At 45.7% G+C, this 25,549-nt stretch overlaps 1 protein-coding gene across 2 annotated transcripts in view; it reads right to left on the bottom strand.

Moving 5' to 3' along the window:
- The window catches only part of LYN (LYN proto-oncogene, Src family tyrosine kinase), a 127,112-nt gene that overhangs the window by 34,269 nt on the left and 67,294 nt on the right, over positions 1 to 25,549 (bottom strand). For both annotated transcript variants that reach the window (XM_047073943.1, XM_047073944.1), the window contains exons 8-10: positions 25,054 to 25,206; positions 11,411 to 11,593; positions 8,777 to 8,853 (exon numbers count right to left, since the gene is read on the bottom strand). In XM_047073943.1, the coding sequence (XP_046929899.1) occupies positions 8,777 to 8,853; positions 11,411 to 11,593; positions 25,054 to 25,206 (413 nt within the window). The remainder of the gene's footprint in view (positions 1 to 8,776; positions 8,854 to 11,410; positions 11,594 to 25,053; positions 25,207 to 25,549) is intronic.

Genomic DNA, 25,549 nt, shown 5'->3' with positions numbered 1-25,549 from the left:
GGGTTTAGAGACTTAGCTGTGCCAACGAAGGAAAGGATCCGAGGAGCTGGGAACAGAGGAGGTGAGCCAGGGACAGAGAGGGGCAACGAGGCCAGGCATGTGGCTTCTGCCTAAACCACCACGCTGACAGGGTCTAGCCGAGTTCTCCGAGGACTTCCTGGTTTAAAAATCCCAATGGCCAAATCGCCCCTCCTCCTTACAGGGCTGTCTCCCAGATGGGTGCTCCTGGTGTCCCCAGGCTGCCCTCCATCCTTGTCCCTCTCAGCCCTTTCCCTGAGGCTCTGCCCCGGGCTGTCCTCTGCCCCCGCACAGGTGCTCTCTGGGAAGTCAATCAAAGTCCCATTGAAAGTCATCAGATCGGCCAGCCTCCCAGGACACTTCTTGAGCTCCCCTGGCTGCGGGGACAGCAAGCGCCTCGAGGGCACGCGTGGGCGCGTGTGCAGGCACAAATACTACTGTAGTAAATACAAACGGCACCCACTGACACCCAAGGGCCAAGCAAAATGGAAAGGGTAGACCTGTACCTCCTGCGCGAACTTTTGCTGAGTATAAACGTTTTTTTGTCTTTCTCAAATACGTCTTTTCAGTCACCCACCAAACAGTGACCTGTCCCTTCTCTGTAACTCGAGAGTGGGCGATACTCCCAGGCTGGCTCTCTCAGCTCCGTGTCCCCTGTCCCATTCTTTCCACACATCCTATGTGCACCCCCCCGCCCCCGCCGTGTCCTTATGCGCCAAATTCTCTCAAAGACTCCTTCTTAGATCCAGCCCCTTTCAGGCTAGCAGGGCTAACCCTGGCTCTTCGGGTCGCCTCCTCCAGGCAGCCTACCTTTTCCTGAGACCTCGCCCACTGGTCCGACAGCAGCCTGCGGCGCCCGTCCCAGAAAGGCCTCGCCATATTCCTATTTGCACCCCTGCTGTGCGGTGCCCTCCACTGCTGTTACTTCTCTGCCAGGCTGCTCTCTGTACACGTCTGTGGCCGAAGAAGAGGGAGGTTTCCCAAGGGGGTGGCGGACACACGGGGAGCGTGAGCCAAGGGCTTCAGACAAAGACCGACTGGAATGCGCACTCTGCTGCTCCTTTCCGAGCGCTCCCGTCTCCACTTCTGAACTGTGGGCAGCCGCTCACAAACTGTGTCCACCTCTAAACGGCTTCAATTTAATGCTGGCCTTGCACTCCATGAGGAGTCCCTAGACAGGAAATTATCCCGGGGCTTACACTAGCAGTGACCAGAAATTGCCGCCCCTGGACAAAATAATACCGAGAGACGAGGCAGATCTAGCAGGCAGACCAGCGGGGCAGCTTCCTCCCCTTTACGTGAGCTTAAAGCCTCGTCCTGCTGCTACAAAGTTTTCCCATCAAAATGAAAACAAGAGTAACAGCTAGTTCATGGTCCCTCTGCTTCAAGATGCTCAACATCCCTGCCCCCACCCCCCACCAAAGTGGGGAAAAAGAGTTCCCATTTGACACCAGTTTTAAACGACAGTTTCCCATTCTTCAGACGGAAGAACTTTTTCGGACGGAAACTGCGTAGGGTCCAGTTTTGCAATTCTGACGGTCACTCTGGTTTCACGTGTCCATTCTGTAAGTTTTCACAGCCAAAGTTCAAGTCTCGGGCCCAAAGCTCACCATGCAAAACACCTTCCTCCGATACGTTCATATTCCTTTCTTTAGAGCAAGGTCAAACTCCTGTATCAGTGTCCTCCGAATACGCGCAAAATCATTACTTAGACTTTCAGGTGATGATTCACATAGATATTCTCGGTAGATTTTCTTTTTTTTTTTTTTTTTAATTTTTTTTTTTTTCCAACGTTTATTTATTTTTGGGACAGAGAGAGACAGAGCATGAACGGGGGAGGGGCAGAGAGAGAGGGAGACACAGAATCGGAAACAGGCTCCAGGCTCTGAGCCATCAGCCCAGAGCCCGACGCGGGGCTCGAACTCACGGACCGCGAGATCGTGACCTGGCTGAAGTCGGACGCTCAACCGACTGCGCCACCCAGGCACCCCTCTCGGTAGATTTTCTTAGTCAGTCGTGGAATTTTAGCGCTGGGGCATCAGGATGCGGGAAACCTAATCTGTGCCTCTCACTTTGCACGTGAGGGCCCGGCCTGTGAAAGGATTTTCCCCAGGCAGGGCCAGGTTTCCCAGCCCTCAGCTCCATGCCTTCTCTGTTGGCATCACCAAGAGTGCCATCTGCAAAATGAGTGATGTTTCTCGTATTCTGGACAAAGAGTTAACCACCACCTCTAGATTTTATGCTGGGATTTACAGTCCAAACCCTGGCTCCTTAGTTTTTCGTTTGGAGAGAAAGGGTGGGGGTTGGGGGGGGGAGGAGCAAATGAGGGGCAGAGAGAGAGTGAGAGGGAGAGAGAGAGACCAAGGCTACTTAGTAATAATGCACACTGAGTCACTACCACGCCCCATCAGCCAGCACAGCCTGCGGCACGGAATAAAGAATTGGCAACACGGGGCCTCGATCTAGAGTCGTGCGCGAGAAGTGAGACCAAACGTGGGGTGGAGAGGGGATCTGGCCTCAGGGGTGCAGTGCAAACCACGTCTGTGACCCGCGGTCTCCCCTCGCCGCTGAATCTGATTCAACACGTCCACTGGAATCCTTCCTCCAGTCTGAGTAAATGAAACGTGATGACACTATCCATCGAGGGTTGATTAATGACGGTTTGGGAAACAGAGGAGTTGTTTCATTCCCTTGCGCTGGGGGAAGGGGAGGGAAGGCTGGCCGTGAGTGGCGGAATGAGAGCCTAACTTATCTTGTAGGCTCTTTACGAAGAGGTAGAGCGAGGAGACACGTTACCTGACGGTATCGACAGACGCGGTAGAAACTTCAGAAACTCCCCTCCAGGCACCGCAGACCTCATTTACCACCAAGAGACTGGTGGGTCCCGGGTGATTGCTACGGATTCCCAGTCTATGCCTTGTTTTCTCAGGCAGCAGATCCCATGATGAGGGGGAACTCAAAAAAGCTCTGATGGCAAAAGGCCTTCCCACTCAAAAAGGTTGAGAATGACACGGACAGATTGCCTGCCTTCCTCAGTCTACCAATTTCCAATATAAAACGCAGCTTAAACGTAACATAGAGGGCAAAATATATTTAAGCACAATCACTATGTGATAAAACTATAATCTCTGATAATAGAGATTGCGGGGGGGCGGGGGGAGAGAAGAAAGCCAGGTATCATTAATTCTGATAAGCAATACCCATCCAGTGGGTAAAGAGGAGTATCGGCACAGTGTGGGGTACAAAACAATCCTAGGGCAACTCTGATCTTGGCGTCCGAGCGTGAGATGGTGCAGAGGAAAGAGCAAGTTATCTAGAGTCAGAAGACCCAGGACAGAGTCCAGCACTTCCAGCCACTGGCTCTGTAACCTTAGACAAAGCCAAGGTCACCTCCTCATTTGTGACATGTGGTAACTACCGATAAAAATGCCTTCAAGATAGTTGGGCTCAAATCGGATAATGGACATAGAGGTGCTTTATCAAATGGAAGGAGTTAAAGAAACGTTACTTGTGGCCATTATTGGAGTCCAAGCCTTGACTTTTCTATTGTTATTGCACAACTGTCCATTTCAGTTTTCCTAACTTCTGTACTTCAGTGATGTTGCCACCAAAGAACTAGGAATGCTTTGCTTCACCTGACCTGAATTACAAGATGATCTCTGACCTCCATCTTGCAACTGTGAATCTCCTGCTTCTCCCCCCTCCCCACTCCTTTGTACAAGTCTTCGATTCCATTTCCGCTTCCGTTGCAGGGAATCCCCACAGATTTCAACCCCCTGGCTTTTCAAGTTCATTTTTCTTCTCTTCCAGGAGGCAAAGGCTGGAAGGGAACTATGCAGTCTCTCTGCCCTGAAAGTATCCAGCTTCCTCTGCAAAGGGGGGATTTTCTGATTTTAGCACAGAGCGTACAACATCGCTTCCTTTCCTACAAGAAGAACACTGCTGCAGCTGCCTTCGTTGAGATTTCTTCCTCTCCACTAAATGCAGAGGAAGGCCAGTGAGCTAAGAGATGGGTTGCACAAGGTGAATTACACTTGGGCTCGCAAGAGCTTTTTAGGACTCATCCTGAGACAGGAAGTGATGACATCAGCTCTCACATGAACCGGGAGGATATCATGTGCACTCACCCACTTCCTGTCTCGACTGGCCGAAGGGGAGGTTGCCTAGGGGAAAGTAGAGCTTGGGGAAGTAGGTCGCGGGGAGAGGGAGGAAGAGGCTGTGAGAAAAGTCCCAGTGTTGCCCCTTATCCCCGCTCCCTCTTCCCTCCGGGGCTGGGATGAAGCAACTGCTTTATTTCTACTCTCAGTCCCTCACTGCGAAAACCAGCTGAATTTAACTGCGTCCTCTTGTGCTCTTTGATGCTATGATAATGCTAATATGAGAAAGTACAAACTACAGCCTGCTAGTTGTTGAGAGTCCACATGCCAAATGGACTTCCATGATCCTCCTAAAGTCAAGTGGAGGAAGGCACGGAAAGGACCGATCATTAGGTACGGGCACCAAGTGTCCTCTATCACCTTGGGCCAGCGTATTTATTACTCTCGTCCATTATGGACAGGCAGCAGAGTTAACTGGTTGCACGCGATGGAGAGGAAAAGGAGGAAGACTTCAGAGATGACTTTTTGTATAAAGAGATCACTTCAGACCGGTCACAAAGGGAACTGACGGTGGCCAATCGGTGCATTGACCAATTGGATGGGAAAAGGTTGGATGGTGACTGGGCGGGCTCAACAGAGAGCCGATTTCAGACTGAGACCGAGGCGTGCAGGCCCCCACTGCTTGTTGCCAAGGTTCAGGCCTTTTTCTCACGTTATTGATATCATAACAAGAAAAGTCACAAGCAAACGAAGCAGATAATAATCAAAGGTGGGGCAACATGTGGTCTGGGAGGTCCACCTTGAGAGAAGGACTGGGGAAGAGTGTGGGTGAGGTATGCACCATGAACAAAGATGAACTTGAACTACTGGCACCTCATGAAGATAAAAAGCTCCTGCGCTGCAAAGGAAACAATCAACAAAACTCAAAGGCAACCGACGGAATGGGAAAAGATACTTGCAGATGACATATCAGACAAAGGGCTAGTATCCAAAATCTATAAAGAACTCACCAAACGCCACACCCGAGAAACAAATAATCCAGTGAAGAAATGGGCAGAAGACATGAATAGGCACTTCTCTCAAGAAGACATCCGGATGGCCAACAGGCACATGAAAAGATGCTCAACGTCACTCCTCATCAGGGAAATACAAATCAAAACCACGCTCAGATATCACCTCACGCCAGTCAGAGTGGCCAAAATGAACAAATCAGGAGACTATAGATGCTGGAGAGGATGTGGAGAAACGGGAACCCTCTTGCACTGTTGGTGGGAATGCAAATTGGTGCAGCCGCTCTGGAAAACAGTGTGGAGGTTCCTCAAAAAATTAAGAATAGATCTACCCTATGACCCAGCAATAGCACTGCTAGGAATTTACCCAAGGGATACAGGAGTACTGATGCATAGGGGCACTTGTACCCCAATGTTTACAGCAGCCCTTTCAACAATAGCCAAATTATGGAAAGAGCCTAAATGTCCATCAACTGACGAATGGATAAAGAAGTCACGGTTTATATACACAATGGAATACTACGTGGCAATGAGAAAAAATGAAATATGGCCTTTTGTAACAACGTGGATGGAACTGGAGAGTGTGATGCTAAGTGAAATAAGCCATACAGAGAAAGACAGATACCATATGTTTTCCTTATGTGGACCCTGAGAAACTTAACAGAAGTCCATGGGGGAGGGGAAGGGAAAAAAAAAAAAGTTAGAGAGGGAGGGAGCCAAACCATAAGAAACTCTTAAAAACTGAGAACTGAGGGTTGATGAGGGGTGGGGGGAGGGGAGGGTGGGTGATGGGTATTGAGGAGGGCACCTGTTGGGATGAGCACTGGGTGTTGTATGGAAACCAATTTGACAATAAATTTCATATTAAAAATAAGTAAGTAAGTAAATAAATAAATAAATAGAATAAAATAAAATAAAGTAAAATAGAACTCAGAGAACTTAAAAAAAAAAGATGAACTCAAAATGAAATTGTATTTGGTGAATGAATTTTGTGCTGAACCACATGCTTTGCGACAACCCCAGGCGCTGCTGACCCGCTGACTCTCCCAATGACACTTAACTCCCCAGGCACTTAAATTAGATGTCCCACCAGTTCTACCCAGTGGTCACGGCTGGGAAAGAAACTCTGGGCGGGGGAACAAGAGCTCATCCAGCAGGAGCTGGATTTGCAAAACTCCTTTGGTGGTGGCTTCGATTATCCCAGGCCCCTCCTCTCATGGGGGGTGGGGTGAGGGGCGGGGGGGGGGGGGGAAGGGCTCAGCCCTATCCCAGTTGACCGAGGAGTCAACTGAAACCACCTGGAACCTACGCTTTGAAAGTCATGGTCAATGCCAGGCTCTGAGATCATCTTCCTTGCAAACTACAAAGCTTTAGAAAGTACCTTTCTCCCCCAACTCATTTGTAAGCTAGAAAAACGTCCCTTTTTTAGTAATAGTAGTAATTTACCAAGTTAAAGAATAGGTACAGAGACCCTGAGTCTCTTAAAGCTTTAACTACGTCAAGATAAAGTTTTATAAGGTAAGCCAAGTAAAATCAAATAAAAAATACTCATGTGATGGGGCGCCTGGGTGGCTCCATTGGCTAGGTGTCCGACTTCAGCTCAGGTCACGATCTCACAGTTCGTGAGTTCGTGCCCCGCGTCAGGCTCTGTGTTGACAGCTCAGAGCCTGGAGCCTTCTTCGGATTCTGTGTCTCCCTCTCTCTCTGCCCCTCCCCTGCTCACGCTTTGTCTCTCAAAAATAAATAAACATAAAAAAAAATACTCATGTGACAAAATAAAGTCCTTCTCCAGGTACAGTACACAACCTGACGTGCATAATTTCTCTATAACTGTAGACCCTATATTACCCCATAGAACTGTAGGCACAGATCAGACCCTCAGTTGCACTTGAACTATAACCGCTCAGGCCTCCAGGCCAAATGTCCCACTTCTCCATACCCCTGTCAGCAACCTTCCCCCTCTGAGAAGCAGGTGCAACAAACCTTCACTACACTCAAGTGTCTCTCATCCACTGGGGATGCGTAAATCACTGCCTCCTTTATCTACATCAAGTATGACACAAGTACATCAACTTCTGCTTTCTCATTTTCTGCCTCCCTATCTACCTAGCATCTAGAGCCGCGTCCATCCAAGTGATCTTTCCTCTTACTGCAGAACAGTGGTTTTCAAACTGTGGTCCTGGAACCCTTGCAGTCCCACAGAGCCTCTCACAGGGGCCAGCGTGCAGAGCTTGAGGGAAGGGTTAAAAAGTCAGGGCTGCTGGACTCTTTCCCTCCCCCAGCTCTACCACAGCGATCTTGCTTCTTTCCACCTTAGACACTGGGGTTCCAGATCACCTTTGAATGTCCTACTCAGATAAGAAATCTACTAAGGCTGTCAAGTTCAGGGAGAGGAGATGGGGCCCGAGCATGAGGACTTCGTCATGCACCTCTACTGGAATGATGGGGACTGTCATCCCCAAGGTGACCTCAGCTTCCCCCAACAGGCTGCGATGTGCCTGTATCCACGCCAGTCTGTGGTGAGATTAGACCCCCAACAACATCACCTTAAAGTAGGAATTAGCATTCCCATTTGACGGGCCGATACACCAACCCAAAGAGGCAAAGGACTTCCTGGGTGGTTATGGCTATCGAGTCCCGACACACACGAGCCTTCGGATGTTGAACCCCAGCTCTGCCCACAATCCTCTACTGCAGAATACGTATTCTGACGCTCTCTTACTTGGAGTACTTCACCTGCACACTCATTCCTTTGATCTCATCCTCCCCAGAAGGCCTTATCAACTTCCCGACTTAAAGAGGGTCGGAGGGAAGAAACCGGAGTGAGAAACGAAGATCAAGAGGGCCACCCCTACCTGAAACTTCTAGAAACCTCCTGTGCTACTTCAGGCTTTATGGCACGTGGCCTTCCCAACATGAACTACCCACGGCCAGGATTTAGAAACAAAACAAGCCAAGTACGTAACGTGCCGACCAGACACAATCAAACTATTAAAAGTCAGCAGCTGGCATCATCCGGACGTGCGTTTCCTGGACACATCGGGCATACTGCTGGGTTTCGGGTGACGTCCCTCTGCCCTTAAATGCCCTTCAGGAAACGTGTGCTTCCAAACTAAACACATTTGCCACTTCTAGGCTAGTACTAGAAATATTACGAATGAGTATTTCTTAGAATCCTAAAGACACAGCCAACAAGAAGGACGAGACGGGGGGGAGATAAGGAGCTCCCTCTGTTTGCACGAATACTAAGGACTTCGAAGTTTCCGTACCTTAGGTTAGTACCTGAAATACCACCATGCATCACTTAGAATGCGCTGTGCTTATGTCGCGTGGGACTGCATTTCCAAAACGCAGAACAAAGTGACCACTTCAGCTGCGTTTTTCTATAGCTGGTGCAGAAGCGAACGGAAGTATAAGGGGCTGACTTGTTTTAAGGCAGACGACACCCCAGCCAGAGCTCGACACACGCACAAATGCCTTCGGTGTGAAACACGCATTACTGTCTTCGGGGAAGCGTGCCCTGGAAGGTCTTTTTCTCAGAACCGCTCCTGGGAAGCATTCAAGGAAAATGCTTTCTCCCGGGAACATCGCGACTCTGATGCAAGGCGGTCTGCGTGAATTTACGGGCACCCTGGGTTTTTAATACTTCACCTGAGCAGAGAAGTCAATGAGCTTTGGAAGCAGGACTTTGCCCCCTTCGTCACTCTTCAGGAAATCCAGCAGACTGCCTGTTGATAGAGAGGAACAAGTCAGGGTAGTTCAAACACACAAGACCAACATCCGAACACAAGTCAATCATTCCTATTAGCGGGGGAACCCACGGAATGACGGCCCTGACAATGCTGTATGGCCACTGTGCCTTTTTCTTGAAGTTGGTCATACCCAGTCCCCTCTAAGCTGCTCCCTTTGACCTGATGGGAAATGTAGTGTGTGGTCCAGGTAAGAAAGGCCGATGGGGGACATGGTTTTTCTGGCTCCGGGTGACCGAGAGCACGCATCTCAGAGCACTTTGCACCTGGCACCACGATACACTTAGTGCAGCTGCCGAATCCTCAGAGCTGCTCGGGGACGGACGTCAGCAAGTCCTCGTGGCCGACCTGCCTGCGGCAGGCACTGGGCTGGGCTCACTCCTATCTGTGTCCAGCAAAAGCACAGAGCTCAGCACAGGCTACAGATGCTCACGAGTGTCTGATGAACATACCGTGCTCTGTACCTAAAAGAAAGTTTGTCGATAACCTCCCCCCCTGCCCGGCTTCCTATGGCATCATCTCTAAAACAAGACCTGCGTTCTCCCCTAGAACTTGAAGTGTCAGCCTTAGGCAAGTTGCTTACCTGTAACGTCTTAGTCCCTGTACAGCGGGCACAGCCTACCAGCTATTATCAGGGTCCTCGTAAGAACAGATTTAAAGCACGTGCCATGGTGCCTGGCGGGCAGTAAGCGCCCAATAAATGTTCTGCTGCCTCATCCACAGCACAGAACAATGGTACTTAGCCCTCAGATTGCTAAGAAGACCAGGCGAGATCACCCGGGGAAGGCAGCAAGGACAATCTGGTATACAGTAAGTACTCAGTAAAGGCTAAGCATCGCTATGTGGAGAAACTCCTATTAACAGTTACGATCCCGGATGCTACCGGCTGATTAATTCAACACGTATTTACTGAACTCCTACAAAGTGTCTGATCCTGAGCCTGGTTTCTGGGTGACAGCAACCTAAGCCATAGGGACTAGGTATTTGGTTTTCGTTTCTAAACAATGTCCTTTTCTGGAAGGACTCAGAGTGAGTAATATTCTTTTTTAACATTTTTTTTTTTTTTTTTAATTTTTGAGAGAGCAAGACGGAGCACGAGAGTGGGGGAGGGGCAGAGAGAGAGTGGGGGACACAGAACTCAAAGCAGGCTCCAGGCTCCGAGCTGTCAGCACAGAGCCCGACACGGTGCTCGAACTCATGGACTGTGAGATCATGACCTGAGCCAAAGTCGGACGTTTAACCGACTGAGTCACCCAGGTGCCCCAGACTGACTAATATTCTGAAATATTTATATATATTAAATAAGCAAATGTAACGTTCATCTTTCTATTCAGCTACGACATTACACTATAATCTCCATTAAGCACGAGATGATTGTTAATTCTCTATTACATATGTTGCTTTCTTTTCTTCCTTCGTTCCTTCCGAAGATTTTTAAAGAACCATTTGGCAGTTTGTTAGTATCTCTAACTGAACAGAGGAAGGATGATAACTCAAACCCTGTTATCTGAAGGTAACATCAGTGGGAGAAAACGTGGTTGCTGGAAACCTCTTCGTTCAGTGATTCTGATACATAGGAATTTAACTTCCAACAGTTTAAAAAATGTTAACATTTTTGAAACTTAAAAAAATTTATTTCAATGTTTATTTATTTTTGAGAGACAGACAGAGTACGAGTAGGGGAGGGGCAGAGAGAGAGAGAGGCAGAGAGAGAGAGAGACAGACAGACAGACACAGAAGCCGAAGCAGGCTCCAGGCTCTGAGTTGTCAGCACAGAGCCCAGCGTGCGGCTCGAACTCATGAACTGTGAGATCGTGACCTGAACAGAAGTCTGACACTTAACCAACTAAGCCACCCAGGTGCCCCAAAACGTGAGCATTTTAAAGTGACACCCTGACCATTAAAAAATGCTAAAGAGGAAAATGACTCGTTTTAGGATTTTAAGAATTCCCGTTTTAAATATATAACAAAAATACTCCTATTTGAAATAGATTTTTTTTTGACAAATATTTATTAGGGGCCTACGACGTATTGCGTGCTTTTCTTGTGGCTAATATGTATATGAAGACAAATGCAGAGAAAATAGACTATGTATTATTTCTATAATTCAGGTAATATTTATAACATGTCTCATGAGGTGGTTTGTGAACATGCTCTGCTTTCCCACATTTTCTCATTTTTCCGTGGTGAGCCTGCTGTGTTAGAATTAAAACTGAACATTCTTTGAGCATTTAAGCGTTTTGCTTTGGGAGCGTCAAGCCTCTTAAAAGCACGGGGTCGGGGGACGCCTGGGTGGCTCAGTCGGTTAAGCGTCCGACTTCAACTCAGGTCACGATCTCGCGGTCCGTGAGTTCGAGCCCCGCGTCGGGCTCTGGGCTGATGGCTCGGAGCCTGGAGCCTGCTTCCGATTCTGTGTGTCCCTCTCTCTCTGCCCCTTCCCCATTCATGCTCTGTCTCTCTCTGTCTCAAAAATAAATAAACGTTAAAAAAAATTAAAAAAATAAAAAAAAGCACGGGGTCGGGGGGACGTGCTCACCCTTGGCCATGTATTCGGTGATGATGTAGATAGGCTCCTCTCTGGTGACCACGGCATACAGCCTCACCAGCTTGTCGTGCTGAAGGGTCTTCATGAGGTTGGCCTCCTCCAGGAACGCTTGCACAGACATGGTGCCTGGTTTCAGGGTTTTTACAGCCACTTTGGTACTGTTGTTATAGTAACCTAGAAAGCAAGCAGAAGGGAGGGCAAGTTTTGTGACTTCAGCTTTATAGATCAAACTGAAAACCAAAAACTTTATGCAGAGTTCAAAGGAAATTTCGTCCTAGGTCGAAAAAACTTACACAAAACTCTCTACAGGGTTCACACGAGGGAAGGCTGAGTCAAGGGTGTGTGAGAATGTGAGACTTCCGTCTACCATCTTTACCAAAGAAATCTAAAATCGTCCCCAAAACCAAAAAGTTTTCATAAAGCATTATTTAAAAAAACAAAAAAAACCCTCTATATGCGGGGCACCTGGGTGGCTCAGTTGGCTAAGTGTCCAACTCTTGATTTAGGCTCGGGTCACGATCTCACAGTTTTTCTTGCAGGATCGAGCCCCGCATGGGGCTCCGTGCTAAGCATGGTTATTCACCCATAAACAAGAATGAAATCTCCCCATTTGCAAGGACATGGATGAAGCCAGGAGAGTATACTACTAAGTGGAATAAGCCAGAAAAAGACAAATGCCATATGATCTCACTCACATGTGGAATTTAAGAAACAAAACGAATGAGCACGGGAGAAAACAGAGAAAGAGACCAACCAAGAAACAGACTTTTCACTATAGAGAATAAACTGGTAGTTACCAAAGGGGAAGGGATTGCGGGATGGGTGACATAGGCAGTAGGGATTAAAGAGCACACTTACCGTGATAAAACAATTGTTTTGATTAAAATGTTAAAAAATTTAATATGGAGAGTCGTTACAAATTTGTTTCAAGGTTTATACATAGGTTTTCAGTGACACAAATGTATTTAATGAATGCAGAAAAGTCATAGGATACAAAGTTGATATGCAGAAATCTGTCGTATTTCTATACACTAATCATGAAGTAGCAGAAAGAGAAATTAGGAAAACAATCCCATTTACGATTGTATCAAAAAGAATAAATATCTGGAATAAATTTAACCAAGGAGGCAAAAGATCTGTACCCTGAAAACTATGAAACGCTGATGGAAGAAACTGAAGACGACACGAACGAATGGAAAGATACACCAGGGTCATGGATTAGAAGAATTAATGTTGTTAAAATGTTCCTACTGTGCAAAGGAATCCACAGATTCAACGCAATCCCAATCCAAATGCCAACAGCATTTTTTTACAGAACTAGAACAAATAATCCTAAAATCCGTATGGAACCACAAAAGACCCTGAATAGCCAAAGCAATTTTGAGAAAGAACAAAGCTGAAGGCATCGCAATCCCAGATTTCAAGGTACAGTACAAGGTTACAGTAATCAAAACCGTATGATGTTGGCACAAAAACAGACACACAGATCAATAGAATAGAAGAGAAAGCCCATAAATAAACGCATACTTACATGGTCAATTAATCTATGATAAAGTAGGCAAGAATATACGATGGGGACAAGATAGTTTTTACGATCAATGGGGTTAAGAACATTGGACAGTTACATGCAAAAGAATGAAACTGGACCACTTTCTTAAACCATTAACAAAAAAAAGCTCTTCAAATAGATGGAAGACTTAAATATAAGACCTGAAACTATAAAATTCCTAAAAGAAAACATAGGCAGTCATCTCGTGGACATCAGTCTTCACAACATCTTTATGAATAGGTCTCCTCAGGCAAGGAAAACAAAAGCAAAACTAAACTACTGGGGCCGCACGAAAATAAACTGCTTGTGCACAGCAAAGGACACCAACAAAATGAGAAAACAGCCTACCGAATGGGAGGGGAGATTGACAAATGACACATCTGATAAGGGGTTAATACCCAAATATATAAGGAACTTCTACAACTCAACACCAGAAAAACCAAATAATCTGATTAAAAATGGGCAGGGGACCTGAACAGACATTTTTCCAAAAAAGACTTACAGATGGTCAACAAATGTATGAAAAGATGTTCAACATCACTAATCATCGGGGAAATGCAAATCAAAGCCCCCAATGAGACCTCACCTCACACCTGTCAGAATGGATGGTACCAAGAAGACATGAAATGACGAGCATTGGTAACGACGAGGAGAAAAAGGAGCCCTCATGCACTGTTGGTAGGAATGCAAACTGGTACAGCCACTGTGGAAAACAGTATGGAGTTTCCTCAAACAAACTGAAAATTGAAATACCATGTGATTCAGTCATTCCGCTTTTGGGTATTTACCCAGTGAAAATGAAAACATTAATTCTAAAAGATATATGCAACCCTATGTTTATTGCAGCATTACTTACAACAGCTAAGACATGGAAGCAACCTGAGTGCCCATCAGTAGATGAGTGGATAAAGAAGTGATACACACACACCCGATGCAATTTACTCAGCCATAAAAAAGAATGAGATCTTGCCGTTGGTAATAACACAGGTGGGCTTGGAGGGCATTATGCTAAGGAAGTCAGACAGAGAAAGATAAATACCACAGGATTTCACTTATATGTGGAATCTAAAAAAAAAAAACAAAACAAAAAAACAAAAAACAACAAAGAACAAAAACAAAAAACAACGTAAAATAAATGAAGAAACAAAAAAAACCAAAAACAGACTCAACAGAGAACAAACTGGTGGTTGCCGGAGGGGAAGGGGTGCGGGGATGGGTGTAATAGGTGAAGGGGATGAAGAAGTACAAACTTTCTGTTACAAAGTGAATAAGTCACAGACATGAGAAGTACAGCATAGGGACTCTCGTCAATAATACTGCAATTATGTTACTGTGGTGAACAGTGAGTGATGTACAGAATGGTCAGATCACTATGTTGTACCTCCGAAAGTAATGTAACATTGTGTGCCAAACTTCAATAATAAATGCAAAAAACAAACTAGATAAAATGCAAAAAAGGTTTCTACATAGATCCTCAGTGACATGACTGTATCAGTGGCAAAACAGAGCAAGAAAATACACTCTCTTTGACACCGACAAAGGACTGGTGTCCAGAATATACAAAGAATTCCTACAAATCAATAAGAAAAATAGAAAAATGGGCAGGGGCTTGAATGGGCATTTTGAAAAGAAGTCGTCCAAATGGCTGCCAAACGTGTAAAAAAGAACTCAGTCTTATTAGTAATCAGAGAAATGCAAATAAAGCTATAGGAAGAAGCCACCACCCAGCTTGACAAAAATCACAAAGCCTGACAACTTGAGTGTTGGTGAGCACATGACCATGATAGAGAGATTGGGGCAGCTCCCCCAAGGCCTTCTGTGCTCTTTTCTGAGCATCAGTGAAATCGAGCCGTGAAGCTTGTCTTTAATAATATTCCCAGGGGCCCATGAAGGATGTTGACAGACCAGCCTCCTTTCAAGTGCAATCATTTGAGTGTTGGCCACACCCCTCACCTCCCCACAGGCTGTGCTGACCTGTGGCCCACCTCCTTCTAGATACAATTCTGTTGATCAGGAAATGGCATACTGAGAACTCTTGTATATTTGACTGGGACAAGCACTTTGGAAACAAAGTTGGCAGTGTTTGGTAGAGTTGAAGATCCATACTCCCGTGATGCAGCAAAGTGACTCCTGGCCACCCTAGAAAAACTCATGGACCCTTGATCCGCTACAAAAAGGTTCCCAGCAGAATTGTCATTCATAGTTGCTGAAAACTGGGAACACGTCCAGCTTCATCAATAAATAGCGAAATCAGGGGCGCCCGGGTGGCCCAGTCAGTTGAGCGTCCAACTTCGGCTCAGGTCTCGCGGTTCATGAGTTCGAGCCCCGTCTCAGTTTCACTGCTGTCAGCCAGAACCTGCTTCGGATCCTCTATCCCACACACTCTGCCTCTCCCCCACTCTCTCTCTTTCTCTGCTCCTCCCTGCTCACTCACCCTCGCTAACATTTAAAAGTAAATGGTGAAATTAATAGCTAAACCTCTCTACACCTTGAGTACAACAACACGATGCGCTATAGCGACGAAGGTAAATGAACTGTAGCCACACCCAAAAACATGGATGAACTCTCACAACTATAATGTGGAACAGAAGAGGCAAGACGTAAGAAAACGGTAGTTTTTTGGGGGCGCCTGGGTGGCTCAGTTGGTTAAGCGTCTGACTTGGGCTCAGGTCATGATCTCACGGTTCATGGGTTCGAGCCCCGCGTCGGGCTCTCTGCTGACAGCTCGGAGCCTGGAGCCTGCTTCGGATTCTGTGTCTCCCTCTGTCTCTGCCCCTCCCCTGCTCACACCCTGTCTCTCTCTCTCTCAAAAATGAATAAACATTTTTTAAAAATTAAAAAAAAATAAAAGGGTAGTTTTTGGTATGCCTCATTAACATAAAGTTTAAAAACAGGCAAAACTACTATATTCTGGAGGATGCTTACCCCCATGTGCGTAAGTAACAGAAGAATAAAGAAAAGGAAATTATCACAAAAGCCAGAATGGCAGCTGCCTTTGGGGGACGGTGAGGTTGTGGTTGGTAAAGGATAAGTGGGGGCTGCTGGGTGCTGGTAAGTTTCTACCATGTGGTCTCAGCGGCCACCGCACCAGTGTTCCTTTTATAATTATTTGTGATATTGAACAATTGTGTTGTATACACTTTTCGGTCTGCCGGTTAGCTCACCCAGCAATAAAAAGGGAAAGAAACAAACCCGCTCTCTCTCGGTCATCCAACAATGGAACTCACCGAGCCTTTTTACATAAATAAAATTATGGGTAAAGGATGAAGAAAAAAAAAAAAAAAAACGCTTTCCAAGGGCAGGGGAAAAAGTTGTCAGGAAACAGCACAGCTGCTAAAGATATTAAAATTGCTGATAAGGAGGTTGAGATGAACGGTGAATAAAACGGTTCCATCAAGCACAGCTCAAGATTGCAGCAGCTTCCAAACTCACTGGTGTCTGGGGGCGGTGGTATTTAAACAAGAGGGCAGGTCTCCGACTTGCCCTAAAGGCATGATTTGTATTCGGCACTAAGGATCAGACTGTACTTTGCCGAGATATTCTCCCATAGGGTTCAATTAACCTAGTCATGGAGATTTGGGTCGGCATTACAGATAGACGATGATTTTTAAAAAAAAAAAAATCATTTGAGGGGGCGCCTGGGTGGCTCAGTCTGTTGAGCATGTGACTCTTGATTTTGGCTCAGGTCACGATCTCATGATTCAGGAGATCGAGCCCCGTGCGAAGCTCTGTGCTGGCAGGTGTGGAGCCTGCCCGGGATTCTCTCGCTCTGTCGCTCGCTGCCCCTCCCCAACTCGCATGCGTGCCCCCTCTCTTTCTCAAAATAAATAAATGAACGTTTAAAAAAAAAAATCACTTGAAAGCGAAGAATTTCTTGAAGAGTGCCATTTTGGCACAGTTAAAGAAAGCTCGTGTGACACTTTGAGACAGCTCCACTTCCGGGTGTGACTAATTTGCTAAAAAGCTCCTAAGTACCGCAAAATGGAAGCTGGTTTTCACAAGAGAGGCGTGTGGTTGGTGTTGGCTGGTGACTAAATTTCAATGCAACTGGCTCAAAATGTATCAGGCAACATTCAATGGAAAACAAGTTCCCTTTCTTCTACAAAGTCTCTTCGCAGATCAAGTGGCAACAGGAAACATCATCTTTGGCTTCACCGAGCAGTCAGTTCCCCTGGAATCCAACAATCCACGGGGGAAAACGTGTCACCAAGCCAGATGTCAAGAGGATCACACGAACGAGAGGAAACAGCTTGAGGGAGAAACTCCTTTCTTTTAGCCCCACCCTCTCTTCCCCTAAAGCAGGTCACTTCCTAGTATTTGTTCGTGCGTTGCAGACCAGAAAAATCTGGACCGTAAAATGTGACTGGTAGTCTATGAATGTCACAAAAATATGATTTTATTTGGTTGCCAGTGATACAATTTTTAATTTGTTCTACTTTTGCTATCAATGAGAAAAACTAGTCGGCTCATCTCTTGAGATCCAAAATCCCAAAAGAGAAATAAGAAACTAAACTCAGGCAGCTCTAAATTGCAGACCTTGATTTTTATACCAACCCTTGGACAGATGGAAGGAGACACAGATACACCCAGGAGGGGGGGGGCATCCTTTGACCTCTGATCCATAACATAGTGTCACCAATCATTTATTCTTTTGGTCTGATTCCCAGTATTCCTCTGCTAAATGCATTCAGCACATGGACGTTATTTCAATAGCAAAGGAAGTACTCCCTTGACAGCCAAATTCATAGAACCGTATCTGCAAAAGATCCCAGATCAAAATTTCTATTTTGCTCTTTTCTCTTTTTTTCCCTTCTTTCTTTCCCTTCCTTCCCCACCCCCTTCCTCTTCCCTTCCTTCCTTTAATACAAGACTAGAGGAGAAAAGCATGATTAAAAAACAACTATCAACGTCAATATCCTGGCAAGGATATCATACTGTAGTTTTGCAAGATGTTACCACTGGGGGAAACTAGGTCAAGGTTACATGGGATCTCTTTGTACTATTTATGTATAGTACCTGTGTGTGTGTGTGTATGTGTGTGTATATATATATGTATATATATGTATATGTGTATATACACACACACACACACACACACACGAATATTGAAAGAGAATTCATATGCCATACCATTCACCTGTTTAAAGCATACAATTCATTGGTTTTTATATATTCAGAATTGTGGGCCCAGCAGCACAATCAAATACTGGGACGTTTTCATCACCCCCAAAAGAAACCCCATAGCCATTGACAGTCACGTCCCCACCCTCCTGGCCCTGCCACTAAGGCGGCCACTCATCTACTCGGAGCGATAGATTTGCCTATCCACAACATTTCACACAAATGGGATCACTTAACACGTGGTCCTTTGTGTCTGGCTTCTGTCATTTAACAGTGTTTCCAAGGGTCACCCACATGGATCGCATGTGTCAGCTGCTTTATTCCTTTTTATTGCTGAATAATATCCTATTGGACAGAAACAGCACATTTTGTGTATCCATTGCATGGATGGACATGTGGGTTGTTTATGGCCTTTAGCTACTATGAATAATGCTCTTACAAACATTCATCTAGAAGTGTTTGCACAGATATGTTTTAATTTGTGTATTATTTCTTACAGCTGCAGGTGAATCTATAATCATCGCAAAATCTAAAGTTTTTTTAATGTTTATTTATTTTGAGAGAGAGAACACACATGAGCAGAGGAGGGGCAGAGAGAGAGCGGGAGAGAATCCCAAGCAGGCTCTGTGCTGCCAGCAGGGCTCGAACCCATGAACTGTGAGATCATGACCGGAGTCAAAAATCAAGAGTTAGAAGCTCAACTGAATGAGTCACCCAGGTGTCCCTCAAAATAAAAACTTTAATTAAGAAATCCAGGAACAGGGGCACCTGGGTGGCTCAGCTGGTTAAACATCCAACTTCAGCTCAGGTCCTCATCTCACAGTTCCTGAGTTTGAGCCCCGCGTCGGGCTCCGTGCTGACAGCTCGGAGCCCGGAGCCTGCTCCGGATTCTGTGTCTCCCTCTCTCTCTGCCCCTCCCCTGCTCATGCTCTCTCTCTCAGAAATAATAAATGAATAAACTTAAAACACACACACACACACACACACACACACACACACACACACACACACCTAGGAACAACGGGGCGCCTGGCTCAGTCAGCTAAGCGACCAACTTTGGCCCAGGTCGTGATCTCGCGGTTTGAGCTTGATCTCCCTCTGTGCACAGCTCAGAGCCCGGAGCCTGCTTCGGATTCTGTGTCTCCCTCTCTTTCTCTCTGCCCCTTCCCTGCTCACGCTCTGTCTCTCGGTCTCTCAAAAGTAAACAAAACATTTTTAAAATTTTTTTAAAAAAGATTTAGGAATTGGTTGTAGAATGTTAACGTCTGTAACAGTACTGAACTGTATACTTAAAAATAGTTACGATGGTAAATTTTATGTGTGTGCATTTTGCCACACACATAAAATTATCAGCAACTCTATTTAAACGATGAATTTTTCACAAGGCTTTTACCCCCCTTTCAAAGAGTTTAAGTCAAAAGTAACACTTTGTATTTTTCAATGCCCCACTCTCCTCTCTTCTAAACTTCAGTTTCTCCCACCACCTGGGCACATGCTAGAATATGTTCTCTAAAGTCAGTGTGAATATTTAGCACGTGGCCAGTGGACGCCCATGAACAGGGAAGGGTGAGAAATGGGCAGGAAGCTTTAGTGTATCTAGAATTGCAGTGCAGCAGAGGTTTTCCGCATCTCAGAAGGACCAATGTGCCTGAGCTCCAGGTGACAATTTCAGCATAGCTTTGGGCCGCTCAGGGCAACACTGGGCCGTGAGCAGGTCTACTCGGCCGGGTGCGCCCCCCCCTTCCGCTGCTACCTCGCCCCTGACTTCCCACTAGCACAGCCCCTTGTCAATTTCAAATGGCACTTGTGATCGCCACCACCGCAAAGCTGGCGCAGTGGTTACCGTTCTACTGAAACATTATTTTATTTTTGAGAGAGACAGAGGCAGAGCGTGAGCAGGGGAGGGGCAGAGAGAGAGAGGGAGACACAGAATCGGAAGCAGGCTCCAGGCTGTCGGCACACAGCCCCACACGGGGCTCGAACCCACAGACCGCGACATCGTGACCTGAGCTGAAGTCGGCCGCTTTACCCGACTGAGCCACCCAGGCGCCCCAACTCTCAAGACAGTTTTTAAGAAGATACAAGAGGACTATCATAAGGTCTTCCCCTCCAAGTGATAGCTTCCCAGACTACCAGATCTCACTCTTATCTCTTGGGGGCAAATGGCTTGTAGTTTGATCCCTTCCTCTTGGCTTCACAGCTGAACACAAGGAGGTCGGAACCAAATGCCATACTGTCCCTTCACACACGGGGTTACTGTTTCAGAGCAGATGAGTACATCCTGCTTAAGCTCCCTCTGCTTTTCCCCTCAAGTATGCAATTCCTTTGCCAAAAAATATTCACGGGAAAGTCGAACTGGATTATTTATAGTTTGAATTTCTGATTGAAAGTGAGGGAAAATCCACTAAAACATAGCTTCCCGTGGCCATAGTCAAATACAGATAAGAAAAGTAGAGGGCACAGAACCATATACTATAGGAAACATGTCAGGTATATAATCTCGTGCTTCATTTCAGCAACTGAGAAGATAGTTGTTTGCCCATTTTACTGATGACGAAACCGAGGAGATCAAATTAATTTCTAAATAGCTCATTAGCAAGCGAGTCCAGGCCTCTGGGATGCCAGAGTACCTGGCTTCTTCGCTACATTGAATGACTTTGGGCAAGTTGCTTATCTGAGTCTAGAGTCCTTGCTTATCCAATGGCGACAATAATTCCGATCTCGCAGACTTATTGTAATGAGTACGAGAGATAATGGAACACGTGCCCGGGGGGGCCAGTGGACACCATGTCACTCGGACATTCCTTCCTCTCCTCCGTCCTTCTGCCTCCTTGTGCTCGCTTCAATCATCTCCTGCCCATTCAGAGTCATAGTAAATACAGGGAGGAAAGAGCGTTCAGATGGCCAGGGGGAGAAGGCCGGTCCCTGCGTCCCTAGGGAGCCAGCAGGGTTGGAGAAGTCATATTTGCGAGAGTGTGGAGGAGGGCAGGGACAGCTTCCTTTTAGAGAAGCTATGGCTTCTGAGACGGAAGAGAATTGAAAATGAGAAGATAATGCTGGAACCATTTGGGGAAAGCTCTTTTGGAGCAGAAGATATTTACATGATCTTAATCTCCTCACAGATTACTCATTAATTACGAAAGGGAATTGAAAACTAATATTTACAATGGAGATATCTGGTGCACTTCATCAAAACCAAACAGACCATCAGCAATGATGGAATCAACTAATATCCTGTGCCTCCTGGTAGATGCCCTGAGGACACAGCGTCGCTTAGTACTTGGATACTATTTACGCACGAAGGCATCATGGGAGCCAAATCACGAAACCATCCAAATGAGGGACAGTCTACAAAACAAATGACCCAAGTTCTATAAAATGTCAGTGTCAAAACGGATGAAGGGCCAAGGGACTGTTCCAGATCAAAGGATAGCGAAGACATGTCAACTAAATGCAAATATATAATCCTAGGGAGCTCAAGGCCATTACTGGGACCAGCTAGAGAAATCTTGGACTCTATGGGATAATCATATGCATCAGCGTTAGATTTCCTGAACGTGGCCAACGTATCATGTCAGATCACAGCCCTGCTCTCAGGAGACACATGTTTTAGTATTTAGGAGTGCAAAGTCATCATATCTGCAACTCACTCACAAGTGGTTCAACAACAACAACGAAAATAAAACGTGTATGTATATGTGTGTGTATCAAGATCAAGCAAACATAGCAAACTACTAACTAGTAAACTCAGGTGAAGAGTTTGCAATGTTTCTTGTACTATTCCTGCCCCTATTCTGTGCCTATTAAGAAATAAATACAAATACCTCAGGGGAATAAAGTAGGTGGCTTTTTTTTTTTTTTTAATGAGCAGATAACAGTTCGATGATTCCTTAAAAAGTTAGTAACAGAATTGCCACATGGCCCAGCAGTTTCACTCCTAAAAGAATGTATGTACCCAAGAGAAATGAGACCATTGGTCTATACAATCTGTACATGAATGTTCATAGCAGCATTATTCACAATAGCCAAAATGTAGAAACAACCCGAATATCCATCAACAGATACACAGATAAACAAATCGTGCTATATCCATACAATAGAATTGGGCGCCTGGGTGGCTCAGTCGGTTAAGCGTCCGACTCTCGATTTTGGCTCAGGTCACAATCTCACTGTTCGTGAAATCAAGCCCCATGTGTCGCGCTCTGCCCTGTCAGCTTGGGATTCTCTGTCTCCCTCTCTTTCTGCCCCTCCTCCGCCCGCACACAAGCACATACTCTTTCTCAAAATAAAACAGACTTTCAAAAAAGGGAGAATACTGGGGTGATTGGGTAGCTTAGTCAGTTAAGTGCTCGACGTCAGCTCAGGTCACGATCACACAATTGGTGAGTTTGAGCCCCGGGTCAGGCCCTGTGCTCACAGCTCAGAGCCCGGGACCTGCTTCAGATTCATTGTCTTCCTCTCTCTGCCCCTCCCCTGCTCGTGCTGTGTGTGTGTCTCTCTCTCTCAAAAACAAACATTAAAAAAAATTTTTTTTTAAAAAGAGGGATTATTATTCACCCATAAAAAGGATAAAATTCTGACAAATGCTATAATGTGGCTGAACCTTGAGGACATTATGTTAAGTGATGGAAGCCAGTCACAGAAGGGCAAATATTGTACAATTCCACTCCCGTGAGGTACCTAGACTAGTCAGATTCATAGAGACAGAGTAGAATGGTGGTCGCAAGTGTCTGGGGGCAGGAGAAATGGGGATTGACTACTAATGGGTACAGCGCTTCCTTTTAGGGTGGTGAAAATATTTTGGAACTCGATAGAGGAGGTGGTTGCACATCGATGTGAATGTAGTAAATGTCACTGAACATTGTTCACTTTAAGATGATTGATTTTATGTTACATAGATTTTTACCTCCATAAAAAAGAGAAGAGCAGAAGAGAAAGGGGGAATTTGATATTATGACTTGAGCCACAGAGTAGGAGTAAGAAGAGGCCACATCTGCAGCCAACACTCACACCCAGGAATCTGATGACTGGGATGGAAATGGCATGTCCAATATGAACTACTGACTGGTTCTGAAATATGACAACCAAGGTGGAGAATTATAATTTACCCGAATTCCATAGTATGTTCACAGACTTCCAGTGCAGTAAGAATTCATCATATGCTGGGTCAGTGTCTACTATATTTATTAATTGTTTTTCACTTTTTAAAATTTATTTTTGATTTTAATTTACATCCAAATTAGTTAGCATACAGTGCAACAATGGTTTCAGGAGTAGATTCCTTAATGCCCCTTACCCATTTAGCCCATCCCCCCCCTCCACAACCCCTCCTGTAACCCTCTGCTTGTTCTCCATATTTAAGAGTCTCTTCCGTTTTGTCCCCCTCCCTGTTTTTATATCATTTTCGCTTCCCTTCCCTTACGTTCATCTATTCTGTGTCTTAAAGTCCTCATATGAGTGAAGTCATATGGTATTTGTCTTTCTCTAATTTCACGCAGCATAATACCCTCCAGTTCCATCCACGAAGTTGCAACGTCTGCCATATTTAAAACATGCTTCAACTAAAGCAGCACCAGCAGGATTTCGTAGGCAATACTCTGATCCCAGGGGCCAAGATTTTAGAGGAGAAACCTCTCCCTCTCACAGACCCCTGGGTGGGCAAGTGAAATGTCTATATAGCTACAGCAGGCTGAAAGAGTCTCTAGTTTCTGCCCGGCTGGGACTGCACAGTATTAAAAGCTGCTACCCCTTGTTCTCTCTAGAAATCATAGCTGCTTTCACTCACAGAAAGCTGGCACAGAAAAAGTGACCCAATAAGATGTGTGTGACCTCACATGTTATCCTTAACAAGAGTAACTGCATTTTCAGTTAGAACCTTGAGGGGAACATGAACTTTTTTAAAAAAAAGGTCTTAAAAATTCTATCACAAAAGAGAAAGCAATTCACATTCAATGTAAAAACTTTAGAAAAGACAGACGGGGGTGGGGGAAAAATCCCCTGGAGAAGCCACTGCTATAATTTTGGTGTACTTCTTGTCAGCCTGAGAAGGCAGGAGTTAACGGTAAGGAATGATTCATTAATGGTGGTGCTTTGAACATCTTTAGAAACTTCCTTGGTGAGAAACTGAAGTAAGTGTGATGTGTCCTATTACGGCCACTAGTAAGGATGATCCTAACCCTGAAGGTAATTTTTCCTGTCCTGCACTTAAGACATGTGTCCTGAGAATCCAGTCATGAGAGAATCACGAACAAGTAGAACAATCAGGAGAATGACCCACTGCCCTCTTCCTTACGAAGGTTCATTCCAAAATTTTTGTCAATGTTTAGTTTTGAGAGACAGAGCACTAGCGGGGGAGGGGCAGAGAGAGAGGCAGACACAGCATCCGAAGCAGGCTCCAGGCTCTGAGCCATCAGCACAGGGCCTGATGCGGGGCTCGAACTCGTGAACTGCGGGATCATGACCTGAGCCGAAGTCGGACACCTAACCGACTGAGCCACCCAAGTGCCCTTAAACATTTATTCTAAAAGAGAGTTACTGAGGTGGGGGTGGGTGGGAGTGAAATAGACAAAAGGGAGTAGGAGGTACAAACCTCCAGTTATGAATATTGTAATAATGTCGTATGGCAACAGGTGGTTGACTAAACTTCTCATGGTGGGCAGAGCAGAACACAGAGAATTGCTGAATCGCTTATTTTCGTGCACCAGAAACGAATATAATGTTGACTGTCAACCGTAATTCAACTAAAATTTAAAAATATATTTTAAACATTTTTTAAAAAAGAAGAGAGAGAATTACAAGGAAGAGAGTCGAAACAGATTTGCAGGCCAGTTCTTGTTGCCAGGTGGGCAGAGCCAAACAAAAGCAAGGATGCTTCCGGCGCGGTTTAGTGTTTGGCTGAGAAAACGCGTCAAAATTAGCTTGGGCCCTTATTTCCCTGGTCGCTTCCCCCAGAGGCGCAACTCACCCATCCAGACTTCCCCGAACTGCCCGGCACCGAGCCTTTTCACCAACTTGATGGACTCCCGTGGGATCTCCCAGGCGTCTTTGTCCCATGGCTTCTGCGGTTTGGGACTAATACACGCCTTCTCCAGTCTTCTGCACAAGCCATCTGACTGCTCTGATTTGAAAGAACACAAATTCAAAGAGGTTATGCAACGTCCCACTTTGTATTTCACCGACATCTAAGAAGAAATTTCGACTGCTAGCGCGATCGCTTTCGGACTGACGTAGTCTACGGACCTAAAATGTCGTGCGGGTATCTTTTGTGTCCTCATGACTTTTGAAATTCTTACATGAGAGACCATTTGACACGCGCCTTGACTTTATCGATTAGTACGGTTTGCAAACCTCCAGTGTATGTTGCGTCAGAGTGGCTTGCAGAAATAAACAGTACCCACGGCCGCCCACCACAACCGACTTCAATCACACAGGGAATGAACTCGGAGGCTGCCCATGGGTTT

This window comes from Lynx rufus, unplaced genomic scaffold, assembly GCF_022079265.1.
Source record: "Lynx rufus isolate CCGP_SWC_20201006 ecotype Redwood Valley unplaced genomic scaffold, mLynRuf1.p SCAF_12, whole genome shotgun sequence".
Classification (NCBI taxonomy): domain Eukaryota; kingdom Metazoa; phylum Chordata; class Mammalia; order Carnivora; family Felidae; genus Lynx; species Lynx rufus.
Note: the sequence above shows the minus strand (reverse complement) of the source record. Positions and strands in the feature narration are given on the sequence as shown.